Source organism: Phlebotomus papatasi, chromosome 1 (assembly GCF_024763615.1).
Source record: "Phlebotomus papatasi isolate M1 chromosome 1, Ppap_2.1, whole genome shotgun sequence".
Taxonomy (NCBI): Eukaryota; Metazoa; Arthropoda; class Insecta; order Diptera; family Psychodidae; genus Phlebotomus; species Phlebotomus papatasi.
This window is the reverse complement of record NC_077222.1, coordinates 109,093,630-109,107,167: the sequence shown is the minus strand read 5'-3', so window position 1 is coordinate 109,107,167 and position 13,538 is coordinate 109,093,630. Positions and strand designations below refer to the sequence as shown.

The 13,538-nt window shown below is 35.0% G+C and overlaps 3 protein-coding genes across 4 annotated transcripts in view; 2 read left to right on the top strand and 1 right to left on the bottom strand.

The window, feature by feature from the left end:
* The window catches only part of LOC129799208 (vacuolar protein sorting-associated protein 33A), a 132,732-nt gene that overhangs the window by 90,420 nt on the left and 28,774 nt on the right, over positions 1-13,538 (top strand). The gene's annotated exons all lie outside the window — the stretch shown is intronic.
* Positions 1-13,538, top strand: part of LOC129799202 (neurobeachin-like protein 1) — a 68,044-nt gene that overhangs the window by 32,478 nt on the left and 22,028 nt on the right. The gene's annotated exons all lie outside the window — the stretch shown is intronic.
* Positions 227-1,777, bottom strand: LOC129799222 (larval cuticle protein A3A-like). 2 transcript variants are annotated; one of them, XM_055842918.1, is made up of 3 exons: positions 1,496-1,553; positions 1,182-1,409; positions 227-1,104 (listed from the first exon to the last, which is right to left on the bottom strand). In XM_055842918.1, the coding sequence occupies exons 1-3, from the start codon at positions 1,505-1,507 to the stop codon at positions 835-837; spliced, it is 510 nt and encodes a 169-aa protein (XP_055698893.1). In that variant the 5' UTR covers positions 1,508-1,553; the 3' UTR covers positions 227-834. The 2 variants fall into 2 exon arrangements, with proteins under 2 accessions (XP_055698893.1, XP_055698892.1); XM_055842917.1 differs by having other exon boundaries at positions 1,182-1,777.

The following is a 13,538-nucleotide window of genomic DNA, read 5'->3' as shown; positions in this document are numbered from 1 at the left end:
AGTTAATTTATAAGTTTTGTGATTTCCCTTTCGCGATTGCATTCCGCTGAGTTTTTCCGTCCAATTGACAAAGAAGAAAAGAGGTATAAAAGGTCTGTATAATGCATTGAAGACGATGCATTCAGTGACAATTTTCTTTTCACCTTCACACTCCACTGCCAATCATCTTTTCTCTATGCTCTCTCAATTGAAGATGGTTGGAAGCAATTAATTTACACATTTAATGTGTCTTTGTTACAATTGCATTTTATTTTGCTGTTTTTTTTTTGTATAATTCTCTTGCGGACATTTGCAGTCTTAAATAATAATAAATATGAATAAATTTTAATTATTTTCTCATCATTATAAACATATTTGATGCATTCTTTGTTCTTCATTTTTTTTTTTACAAATTGAATGACAATATTTTATAAATTGATTTCTTCATGAAAAAAAAACAAATAAGGAGAGAGAATGAGTGGAAAAAAAGGAGAAGAGAAGAAGATAAAAGAGTGAAATGTGTTTAAATGAAGAGATAATAATGTAGATCAATGCAGGGAAGACGTAAATATAGGAAATTATTCACAATCTAATTCAACATTGTTAAAAAAAAACGCTCATTAATTGTTCACTTTGATGGAGTTTGTGAAATCGGTTCTTAATAGCAATATATAGCAATATATATATATATATATACACATAGTTTTGGGGACGAAAACAGTGCAAGAAATTGTGCAAAAGCCAACGTCGGATGAGGAGAGGATTGCGAGAGAAAAACTCACATCAGCGTGTGACTTTTGCGTTGATGGGAGCTTTTCTCAGTCCTGCTGAATTGGGTGCGTGGAGGAATGTGAATTAGTGATAGAGACCGGGATAGCCGACCCTGGCGACAGCTGGATGAGCATAACCGATGGGAGCGGCAATCTTGGCCACGGCTGGAGCAGCAGCAACAACTTTGGTGGCCAGTGGTTCACGATGAACGACGGCATTGAATCCATTCACGGGATCAGCTGTGTACTCCACAATACGGCGGGTACCATCGGGCTCCACAAGGGAATAGGATCCCTGAACGACGTCCCCATTTCTTGATTCTTGTTGATTCTTCGAGTCACCCGTGAGAGCATCCTGCAAAATAAAAAACAGAAAACACCCCAAAGAATTGTCAATAGAGCTCCACAAAATCCTCACAGCATAAGCCATACCTGAATGTCGTAGCTGTAGCTGTATTGAGGATTGGGATCGTAGTCATCAGCAACGACAGTTTTGGCTACGGCCACGGGAGCAGCGATTTTGGCAATAGGAGCGGCTAGGCCGACTTTGGCGACAGCTGGAGCAAAGGCATGTCCATAGGCTGGTCCGTATGCTGGATATCCAAGAGGAGCCACAGCAACGGCAGTGGCAGTTGCCAAGAGGGCAGCAAGGACAATCAACTGAAAAATTGTGTCAACAAAATAAATAAATAAATAAATAAATTCCATGATAACAAGTGCAGTGCAATAATGGATAATCCCCTTACCTTCGAAGCCATGTCTGATCACTTTGAAGTCACTCAATGGTTTGGGTGATTTGCCGAGATTTTCCCCATATTTATATCGAAAAGACACTTTGTGCCTATCGCTCACTTTTGCCTGACAATTTCCACCACAGGCACACCAGAATTCTAGACTCTCTGTCCTCCACTTCTTACCATCCATGCATCTCGTGTGCAAAATCTATGTGATCTCTCTCCCCCTTTTTTTTGCCAATTTGGTGTCTTAGTGCAATCATAGCAAAAATGCATGTGAATTTTTCATCAGAAGTAGCTTTTATTGCTCGCACTTAGTTATATTGAGAGCAATATTTGTAATTTATTAATTTTGCTACATAGACTTACTTATATCAACCCTTAACTTTTGTATCCTTTGTATCTCTGGTTACTCAAAGAAAAATACGGATATTCTGGGAAACCTTTTTTTTTAATGATTTAGAATCGATAGAAATCCGATTCTTTTGGACAATTACAAACTATAGGGCTGTCCAAATCTAGGATATTTTTTGCAGGAACTCTATGAGCTAAGATATATTGATCGAAAGAAAGCGTTTCAGGCTTGAGGAATGCTCGAAATCGTGACCTAGATGCTATACCTCAAAAATACTTACGCATAATTTACCGTTTACCGGTTCTTAACTGATTTAAACCGTTTCATAAATCACTCAAAATATTCCATAAAATAATTTATAAGAGTAAAAAAGAGATGGCAAAGCGTCCCAGCTTTGCAGAATGCTCGAACACACGAGATAGAGCTCACCGTGAATTAGTTTTTTTGCATGTATTTTGGTATTTATAAGAGATCAAATTGATTCATAAATCACAAAAGCATTTGAAAATCAAAAAAATCGGTACCTAACCGACTCATTACCGATGAAGACCGATGCAGCCGGGTTCAGAATTTCAATACCTTTCCACAAAATCCAAATTTAACCAAATCGGTTGAAAAATTAACCATCGAAAGTGGTTGACCTTTGACCTTCATTAATTCAAAATAGCGAAATTTTTGGTCATAGGTATGTTTGGGCTAAATGTTCGCCCGGACTAGCTCTAAAACATATCCAAAAATCATTGAAAAAGCTTGGGCCAATTTTGAGAAAAACCGAAAAAACATGTTTTTAGGGGAGGGGAGAGGAATAGGGGAAAAAGGGGAAAAACGTCTAGAGATATTCTTTTTTTTATTGGGGGTCATCGAAGACCACGGGTGGAATGATAAGTTTTCGACACTATCACATCGATAGTATCGATAAATCTATATCAGTTGGTTTATGTGAATGTCGACTTTTGACAGATTGTTGGACTATTCATTACGACATTCTTAAAAGAATGAGACTGTTGATAATCATCTATAGGGGAAAGTGGACTGCCTTTGAATGCGGTAGTCTTTAAACATTTATTTTTTTCTCTTATTTCCGAAAGCAAAAATTGCATTTTGTTAATCGAAGTTAATAGACAATAGTTAATTGTATTGACTATAATTTAGAAAACAGGGTTTTTGCTTTGGAAAATAAGAAAAAAATTGAAATAATCTAAGGCTGCCGCATTCAAAGGCAGGCCACTTTCCCCTATCAGTTACCGAAAGTGCAGCTATCGCTTGAATTTTTCAGAATCGACAGTCGATACTATCGAAAAGAAGTTATCATGTCACCACAGAAGTCGATATCTCTTACCGTTTGACCTCTAGCTCGAGAACAAATTTAAGGTCAAGTAAAAAAAAATTCAGAAAAAATTATTCAAAATCGGTACTTAACCGGTTCATTACCGATAAAGTCCGATACATCCGGATTCAGAATTTCAATACCTTTCCAAGAAATCCAAATTTAACCAAATCGGTTGAAAAATTAACCCTCGAAATCGAAAGTGGTTGACCTTTGAAATGTTCACCTGGACTACCTCTAAAACATATCCAAAAATCATTGAAAAATCAGTGAAACTAAAGCAACGATTTAGTTCCATTTAAAGCCCTAAATACGCGTAATATTGCTCCCATTTTCGGACAAATTTACTTATTCGTTCATAACTACAGTGCCCGCTCTCTAATCCGGATCGGGGTAATCCAGACGAGTTCTCGATGGTTACATTTAAAATAATTTTGAGGTCATGCATGCATGTGTCTTCAGCAATGAAAATGAATTATCCTATGATGTTTAATAAATGAAGTAAAATAGCATAGAATTCTCTAATTATGTCTTTTTAAGCTTCTTTTAAACTTTTATTCTAATTCTAGAAAAAAAAAACATTGTATTATATTTTCAAGACGTTGAACAAATTCAAAAAATCCATCCGGACAACGAAGCGGGCACTGTAGTTCATTACTGGTTCACAATCGACTTGAACCGATTTATAAATCACTCAAATGCCCAAAATGCCTTAGGAGTAATATAATTGAATTTCGTATAAAATCTAGTTATCGGCTATGAATCGGTTCATTACCGGTTAATAACCGATTGACATTGGCTTAAGCTTGTCAGAAATTCCAAGACCTTCCCGTCAAATAATTTCGTCAGATATCTTTAAGTTTTCTGAAGAAAATATCTACACCTCTGCCGAAAATCTGACGAGAAATCTGTAGATATTCCTACGAATTTTATTTGGGCTTGGGACAAAATTCGTCAGAAATTTTTGCAGATTTTCTGACGAATCCTGGTGCATACTCTGACGAATTTCTGTAGATATTTTGCCGATTTTCTGTAGATTTTTCTACATTCCAGACTTTCCAGACAGCTGTGTCAGAAAAGATAAATATCTAAATATTTTTCACTGAAATTTGCAAAATTCAATAGTTATTCTTGGTGATATCACAGTGTTTATATAAAATAAAGAATTCTGCGAAGTCGTGTTATAAAGAGAATAGTGAAGTGTTAACTTTAAACACAGTGTCGACCCAAATTTCGTGTTTTTGTATCATTCGATTGGCGATTTTTAAGAAATTAGTATTTTTGCTCGCATGTTTTTTATTTATCTAAAATGTTTAATCGGTAATACTTGTTAAGCAGAGCATACTATTTTCTTTGTAACTTCTACAGTTTCTTGATAAATCAACAATATTATTGTTGAGACAATGGAGACTATGCAGATTTCCAAATATAAATTATTTGACGGGTTTATAACAAGCCTAAACATGATGCCATACATGTCTGAGAAATTGGCGCCAACAATACTTTACATATTTTACGGCGTTTCCGTAACTTATTTTAAAAAAAGTCTCCTGAAAGTATGCAAGACTTCTATATGCATAAGTCATGCTGCGTGCTTTTTCTCCGTCCCGAAAATATGCATAATCCCATCAGGACCCCCTATATTAACTTTTCGAGCATTTGATGTGAGTATCAAACCCTGGACCTCTACATATTAAAATAAAATCGGAGGGGTCACTGATTACATTGTTCGATATCTCTTACCGTTTGTTCATTTACCCGAATGCTAAAATAAACGAACAGACGGCCAAGTCGAACTCTTTTTGATAACAATTTATTTAGAGCATTTCATTAAAGTCAATAGATCGAGTATCTAGCGAAGTTTGCTTCTCTTCGCCACAGCGCACTGTAGATATTTTGTCAATTTACCAGCAAGTTCTCGGATAATTTGGCTGGAAATTGATTTGGTGCACTTTGTCGCTAAATGTTCGTGTGATCTTGTGGGAGATAAATTTCAAGAATTCAACTCAAACTGATATTAATTAATCAATGCACCAATTACTGTCACATTTATTGGTATTGGAGAGTTGATAGCCTCATTTTTTTTTTGAATAATTGGTAAAATATTTTAACTGTCAGAGATCAATCTCAATTTTTGTTATAGATCTATGCAACATGATAAAGAGATCATTGATTGTATTTTTTTTCTAACAAATCTTCGTCATTCTCATCTTTGGAATTTGGAGTTGATGCAGAAAGAATGCGTGAAAAATTAATATTGCTACTAAATAGTTAGATGTGTAGTAAATTCGTCCCACTTTTTTGCATTTTAATTCACAAATGATCTTTTGCACCCATTGGCATACTGTCTGATTTCATTGAGTATTTCTAACACTTCGAGGCGTCTCGTGGTATCCGGTGAACAACTTTAATTGCCCATTAAATGCAACGTGTGGCGAGAATAGTTTAATAGACATTAGAATCTCTGTGATATTGATCAATTAAGCGGGAAGGGATTATGTTTTGGGCTCCATCAAACTCTATAGCTATAGGAAAGTATTAGAGATGATGAAGTAGGATCACCCACAGTTGGTGAGGACATTTCAATGATTTTTGCGATGCGTGGTACACTAGGTGAGAAGAGGTCAATCGCACGGTGATTATTGGTAAAATATGTGTGTGATCATAATATTTCGCGATCATGTCATAGAATTCACTTTCGCTCTCTTGCCCAGTGTGTTGGGAGATATATGTTAAATTGGAAAATGTGGAGTGATCGAGCGCCACGCCCTGGTGTATATGGTACTTTTGTATTCTCTCCACCGGTGGAGTTGAGTGAGAAGAAGGTGGATCAAATTGGTGTCACCAAGTAACACAACATGCGGAGAGCCTTAAGAAGAACAACTAAATCGATATACATGAGAAGTGGAGATAAATTTTATGCAGCCGGTACTTTGACTTGGCACACACTCAATATTATATTTGATATTGTAAATCCATAGACTGCAAAAATTGTGTGCTTTGGCGCGTCGTGCGAAAAAGTTGCTCCCATAAGAGAGACAGACTCCTGTCCTGGTGTCCATTGGGGCTGGACAAGATGGTGAGGGAGGAATGCGGAGTCTGGTCAGATGAGTTATCTATGAGATGGTTGGCATAAACCATTTGATATAGAGACTAAAAATGGGCTTTTTAAGAGGAACATGCCGGAACGCTTGTGAATTATTCAACAGTTCCGTGCAAGAAAGCCCAACGCACTTGATAAATGTCCACATTTTTCTTTTAATTATTCTACTTTGCATATAAATTCGAAATGGAAATTGCTTAAAGACGTTGGTTATTTTGAGAAAAAAAATTCAGACGAGATGTTTTCGCAAAAGAAATTAACTGCTATTAAAATTCATTAACTGACCTGTACCCAGTATATCGAAATGAAAATTAATTTAGGAAGGGAGGAGATTACAGACGCCGTACTTTAAGTTATATCACATGCAGGGTGGTCGAGAAGAGGATAAGGTTTCGCGTGATGCTCGAACTCTTGAGGTTTCTGCTATTCCCTCAAGGTTAGCTTCAGTTGATTAATTTGGTTATGTTAGCCCTAGCTTCTCCCCAAAGGTTAAACCTCTCGTTGGTATTTGAATTGACATCATAGATGTCTCCCGGAGCGGCACCAATTTCTCCTAAAACCGTTTCTAATGTTAGCCTGTAAGTTATTACAGGCGAAAGAAGAATATACGTTCCTAAGCAAATTCCAAAAACTGATACATAAGAAAGTAAATAAATTAGTGACAAAAATCCTAAAGAAAAAAACCAACCAAGAACTACTGAGGAAGACACGATAAGTGTCGAAAGCCCTGGTGAAATTGTATGTTTGATTCATAGGATTTGATCAACAGATTTCGACGTTCACCAAAAGGAAAAATTGTCCTGAAAAACCTAGCTCATGCATTTTTTTTCTTGTACGGGATGAGATTGTCAGTCCCATGCCCGTGGAATCAAGTGCACTGAAGCTCACTGGATGCAATCCGAACACCTTTAACGCCAGAAAAATTCCTGGTGACCTAAAGGGGATTCGAACCCGGGACACTTGCATCATAGAGCGAGTGCTCTACCACTTGACCCATTGAGTGCCATAATAGCTAGCCTTAAGTCACCATAATTCCTGAAACAAAATTGATTACGATCATTAAAGAAATATGGGATAAATATTGAGTGTTCAAAGGCGGAGTGTGTGCGAAGCCTGAAAGCCTTACCCTAAGCCTTATTCTGTTTTTAATGTAAATTAATTTTAATATAAGTCATTATTTAGCCATACTAAAAAAATCCGTAGAGCTCTCTTTTTAATAAATTGTTACATCGATCCTTAACAAAACACGGAAAGACTGGTTCCTCGACTTACCATCGCAGTAGGACCCCAATATCAGCACTGAACATTAACAATAGTTCATACAAGAGATATTAGTGGAGCCCAGAGCATAGAAAATGTGTCATTTTCAATCTGTCCTCTACATTTGTACTACTCAAAACTTTTACCTTAAGACTGTCCTTAAATTTCAATTAGTATCTTACTTTTTAAGAGGTCCAGTAAGGGCTACTAAAATCAAAATGAAATTACAGGAATTAAGGGGCAAGATTACCCACAGGCAAACCAAGGCGGATCTCCAGAGATCCCACAATGAGGTTATCTCTGTCTTGAAAATAATCTACAAACTCTGGCTCCAAAAGCTTATAGCTGGCTTATAACTGTGATTGCATATGTATTACTCCCAAGAATTATAGCCCTAAGATGCAATTCTTTTCTTATGTAATAAAATAAATACATACAACTATACGTATTTCTATATTGTATGAAGAAGTGCTGACAAGGTGATGAAGAAGTTACGACAATTGCTGATCTAACTGACGATTTATTGAACATTTCAATGTTCGATATTTCCTTCGAAGTTGGTTTATTTATTTATTTTTCTTTTTTTTTTAGAGAATGAAAATTCAGCAATTGTATAACATAATATCCATAATATTGACTTATGAGGGAAGGTCACCGATAACCAAAAATCAATATCACCTACCGTTTGATCCCTATTCCGGTAACAAGCGTATTGACGAAATAAAAAATATATATTTGAGAAAGATAAAGTAATTACGGATACTTTACTGTTTCGTTAGCGATTTGACCAAAACAGCGAGATTCGAAATTTCAAGACCTTACAAATAAATCCAAATTTGAGCAAATCTGTTGAGAAATAAGCCTCCCAGAGTAGTGGCTGTTTTTCAACTATCAAAAATCCAAAAAAGAGATTTTTGGATCCTATTTAAGAAATCGTAAGAGTTGCTTTCGAAATGAACCAAAAAAAACTTATTTTTAGGGGAGTGAAGGGGACGAGTTTATTCTTTTTTTGTTGAGGGTCACCGAAAACCTGAAAATGATGACTCTTATTTCTTATAGTTTGAGCCCCATAACGGTGACAGCCAGAGAAAAGCAATTGTCGTTCTTTGAATTCGAGCAGTAAAATGAATATCCTGTTAATAAAACTTTAGTAGATTTTTGGATGGTCCGTCGTAGTCTTAAAGTCACTGTCTCAAACCGTTTAGCCTCTAGTTAAGTATCGAAAGATATATAGTACATCCTGTGTAAAGTTCGAGCAACAAAAGTAGATACAAATAGACAAAATGGTCAATAAAATCAATATTTTTTCAGCATTTTTTACATATCTACTCATAGACAAACGGAATTGTGGTATCAATTCCATTTACAATGTATAACACAATAGTTCTTTTGAAATGGCAATTGGTGATCAAATTAATTCACCTCTCATTGGACTTCAATTCATCTTGCTATTTTCTTGTTTCACTCTCTTTTTTTATTTCGTGCCACAATGCACGATCACAAAATGATTGAAATAATCGGTTATAGCACATGTGAATTGTCTCTAGTCTTGATATATTGTGCATTACAGCAGAATTATGCGTCTATCGATCTCTATTTAAATATTATTACATTATTTCACATACCTTGACCCAGAGTCAATTACATTCTTGCACTGCTTTTCTCACTGTCTCTCTTCTCAATGCTCCACCTGTAGAATTGCAGGGAAAATTGGTGTGAAATATCTATAGATCAGAGATCACTATCATGTATTTTTGCTCGGTAGATATTCAATTGGAAGAGAGATCAAGTCCAATAGTGTCTTAATGTATTTTGCTAGTTTTGGAATACGAATTTATAAAAGACAATTTATTGTTTAAAAAACATTTCAAAAATAAAACATTGACCGTACGACCTATTCGACAAGTGTTAACCCAGTCAGCGGTCGAACTCATCAATCTTAACCCTTTGTTCTTCACAGTGCCTCAAGATTTATGTTAGTAATCCCCTTAGGGTAACTCTAAATGATCAAATCTTTAATCCCTAATCTATGTCCTGAGAACAATTTCAATTTCGTTCACCATGCATGTTAAGTCGCATTTAATTCAATTAATTTTAGCAAGTTTTTTTTTCGTTGCTCTCCTTTCTAATGCAAAATTAAATGCAATTACCTCTCAGCGAAAATGTGTGAGTGTCTGGTGAATTTTGCAATAAAGGCGGTTCTTTGGAAGTTTTTAGTTAGATTTTTTTTAATTTAGACGAGATCTCTTTATCCAGCGAGTTTTGTACACCGAAGTACATAGAAGGTGTTTGCTGATGATCTCCGCAAATGATGGAGAGAAGTTGATAAAACCAAGAGCAAAGCAATGTTTGCCTTCCAACGCCATTTATTAATTGCAGTTTAATTTATACATAAGGAAAAGTAGTGAAATGGCTTATGGCATCAAGATGCCAAAGAATTAAGTCAGACAAGGTGAATCTGGTGTAAAGTTTAACTGACACGGATTTATGCGTTTTTTTTTCTTGCTAAAAGGCATTTTGTTCAGTGATATGCATTAGAAGAAAATTTTTATTTGAAGCTTTTAATGCTCTGTATATAATAGTTGAAATATTCTAACACTGATACGAAAATTACAGAGTTTTAGAACTCTGTGAAGTAATAAAAAAAGCTCGAGGAAATATTCCTAGATTTACGTTTAATGAGTTTATTGACATAAAGTTGTATTTTTTTAATCGTTACTGACCGAATAATATAAATAATTGACATGTCGATGAATGGAATTATTTAAGGATTGGCCGTAAGCAATTTTCACTCTAGATGACTATTGTCGGTGTAATAGAATTAGAATGGGACGACAAGGTAAAAATATCCATTACTTTTCCTAGAATTAATAATTATGACAGTTATCTAGTAATTTGTTAAGTAAACCCATGTAACAAAGGAGGAGAATATCAATATTATTTGAAAAATAATTTTTGAAATTTTGAAGTAGTTTTGCAATAATTACGTAAAACCTGTAAAGCTTTATCTTACCAACCAAAAACTTATCGAGGTAAGGATACTTACGAAAATCTTACGTTAATTTCACGTTTATGCTACAATATACCCAAGTAGCGTTTTGAATAATATTTATAGAATATAAAAAATGTTATTTGGCTTATCTAATTTTTTCTTAACCTTTTCATTGAATAATGAAATATCGAATCTGACTGAATTTGGTTTAATCTGTATTCCGGGTTGATTCTAATCTCATCAACACTAGCAAATTTCTTAATTTTCATATCTTATTAAAACCGAAAAAATTAGAGATCAATTTGATGATCTCTTAAATACCGAACAAATCTTTGGTAAAATCCATGACATAAATCTGACGTAAGAAACTTAACTCAATAATAGGGTGAGCTTCGGGAGATGGGGTAGCTTGGAAAAAGCCTATTTTCCTAAAGTTTTCGGCTTGCACTCGCAAAGATCTCAGAAAAAAAACTATCAAAAAGAGAGGGTCCAAAATTGGAGGTCAAAAAAAGAACACTTTTTCTGACTTCTTAGATTAAAACATAACTTCAAAAGGTCGTAGGAAAAATGTTCTTTTTGTGACACTATTGTTCCAATCGTTTTTAAAGAGTTTTAATCCAGAATTAACACTAAACCCACAAAGACCGATAATATTGACCGGTTTAATAACTTTTCAAAATTAACACATATTTAAAGGGTACAATGTCGTTATTAAACTTTAAGAATTTCTTTAAATTATGAATGCAATAATATTTTTCAGTCTTTCTACTTTAATTTTTCCCTCTATTCGAAGAAAAATTTGTTGAGTGTCGTACCTATCGCGGTCTGTCATTTGATCGAGCTTGCAAAGAAAAACGACTAAAAAAAGATCGATAGGCTAGTTTTAATGGAAATATCAATAATTTAAAGTCCGAAGCCCTAAATCCCATGCCCTGTGAGTCTCTATATCAATTGACAAAGCAAAAAAATCTAGATTTGACCACTGAAAAGGGTTTCTAGCCCGAGCCGAAAGCTCTCGAAAAAAAATCATCTTTTTCTAAGCTGCCCCATCCCACGATGCTCTCTGGTTTTGCGAAATGCTCGAATTCGTAACTTAGATGCTATACCTCAAAAGTATTTTCGCATCATTTATTTTTTACACTTTTACAGGTTTTAAACTAATTTGAACCGATTCATAAATCACTCAAAAGATCTCCTAAAATACTTTTAAAAGTCATAGAATAGATTTTCGAACAAACATTGATTATCGGTTTATAAGCGTCTTATAACCGATTGGAATCGATTCAGGCTTGTCAGGAATTCCAAGACCTTTCTCAAGACTCCAGAAATGTTATCATTCGATTGTGAAATGCACCCTGTAGAGCCTTTTAAACCTTTGACCTTGAAAAATCGTTATTATATTTGAAATGATTCAACGGTATTTTCGTATAAGGGCGAAATGTTCGTCTGGATAGTTTCAAATCGCAAGACGTGTTTTCGAGCAATCCCAAAAACGGGGTTTTGGATGAGAATAGAAGGAGTGGGGGAAATGGGGGACATGTTACTGATTCCAGGGCGCATATTCTGCTCTTCGGGAGTTTCTCACGTATACTAGATTTTTCCTTAATAAACTTAACGTGTCTTTCGCCATTTTCGTACTCATGTGAGAAACTTCCGAATAGCAGAATATGCCCTCAAGGCCAACCGATTTATGAGGGGCCTCCTGAACGTCTTAAGTCTCTATTTTTAACCGATCGGGCTTTAGGCGTGGTAACGACCAGACGGACAGACGTAGAGAAACATAGTTGGAGGGGAATTCTGTAACGCTCTGGCAATGCCATATGACAAATTGGGTTCGAATCTTAGGAGAGCTTTTTCGAAAATGCGATTCTGTAGCCGTGACATTGCCATTTCGGCTCACATGACATTGTCAGAAGTCACCTATTTGAGATTTCTGGCAATTAAAATGACAATGAATTTTGTTAAACAAATCAACCAAGACGTACTGTATTTTCATAAAATCATCAAGTAAGGGGATTTCATTAAAAATTCAATGAATTGCATTTTCGAACTCATATGATATGACAAAAAAAGCTCGAATGGCATTGTCAGGTTTCGAACTCATGCGTGACAATGCCACGAAAATTACAGAATTCCTCTACAGCGTGACATCTTTCTGAAATGCGAAGATATGTTGACAAAAGTGATATTTTCTACAGTGCTTTTTGTTTATTTTCGTAAATAATGCATGCATCAAACTTCCCCACCCTCCCCTACAAAGCATTTTCTTGCCTGGAGAATGATTTTATGTAAATTTTTTGAATGGCCCCTTAGAGATTTTTTTTAAATGCAAATTTAGGTGTTGGAATTAATTTGCGAAAAGCGTGCCCAACAATGAACCTAAAAACGCCTCCGTGAGTCTACCAAACATAATCAGAGACATGAGATCACAACATTTCTGCATCTGGACGTTTTTTTTTTTCTAAATCATATGCACGATTTTTAATGTATTCACTAATAAATCAATCAACAAGGTAAATAATCAATGAATTGTGAATTAGCAATAGAAAATTGAATTTAATTGGGAGACACAGACACAGCGGATGAAATAAATTTGGCATTTTATTTCAGCCAGACTGTTAAATATTGGATCTTATGTGATTTTTAATCGTTCATTTTATTGACTAATAACACTCTAGCAAATTCTTTCATGTATATCACTTTTGCGTGAGAGATATGGAAATTAATTTGCTCACTGTTTTTTCCGTCTTGCAGTGAAATTTTTTAAAATTTATGAATATATTTAGTGATCAACAAATTCAATATTTGCAAAAGTATCTATTGCAGCATGAATATTAATTTTTATATATGAAATATTTAGAATAACTTCCATAATAACTAACATGCTCAATAAATCATAAAAGCGACTAGTCAGCAATTTGTAATTGCACAAATATGTATCTTAACATGCAAATTTCATGTAATTTACTAGGTGGTATAGATCATCTGGATGGATCACCCAACTTCCTCTCTCGGTGT

Coding starts and splice junctions, on each gene's coding strand:
- LOC129799222 (XM_055842917.1), bottom strand. CDS start 1,673: ATGGATGGTAAGAAGTGGAGGACAGAGAGTCTAGAATTCTGGTGTGCC. Junction 1,105..1,181: donor GCTACAGCTACGACATTCAG/GTATGGCTTATG, acceptor TTTATTTTGCAG/GATGCTCTCACGGGTGACTC.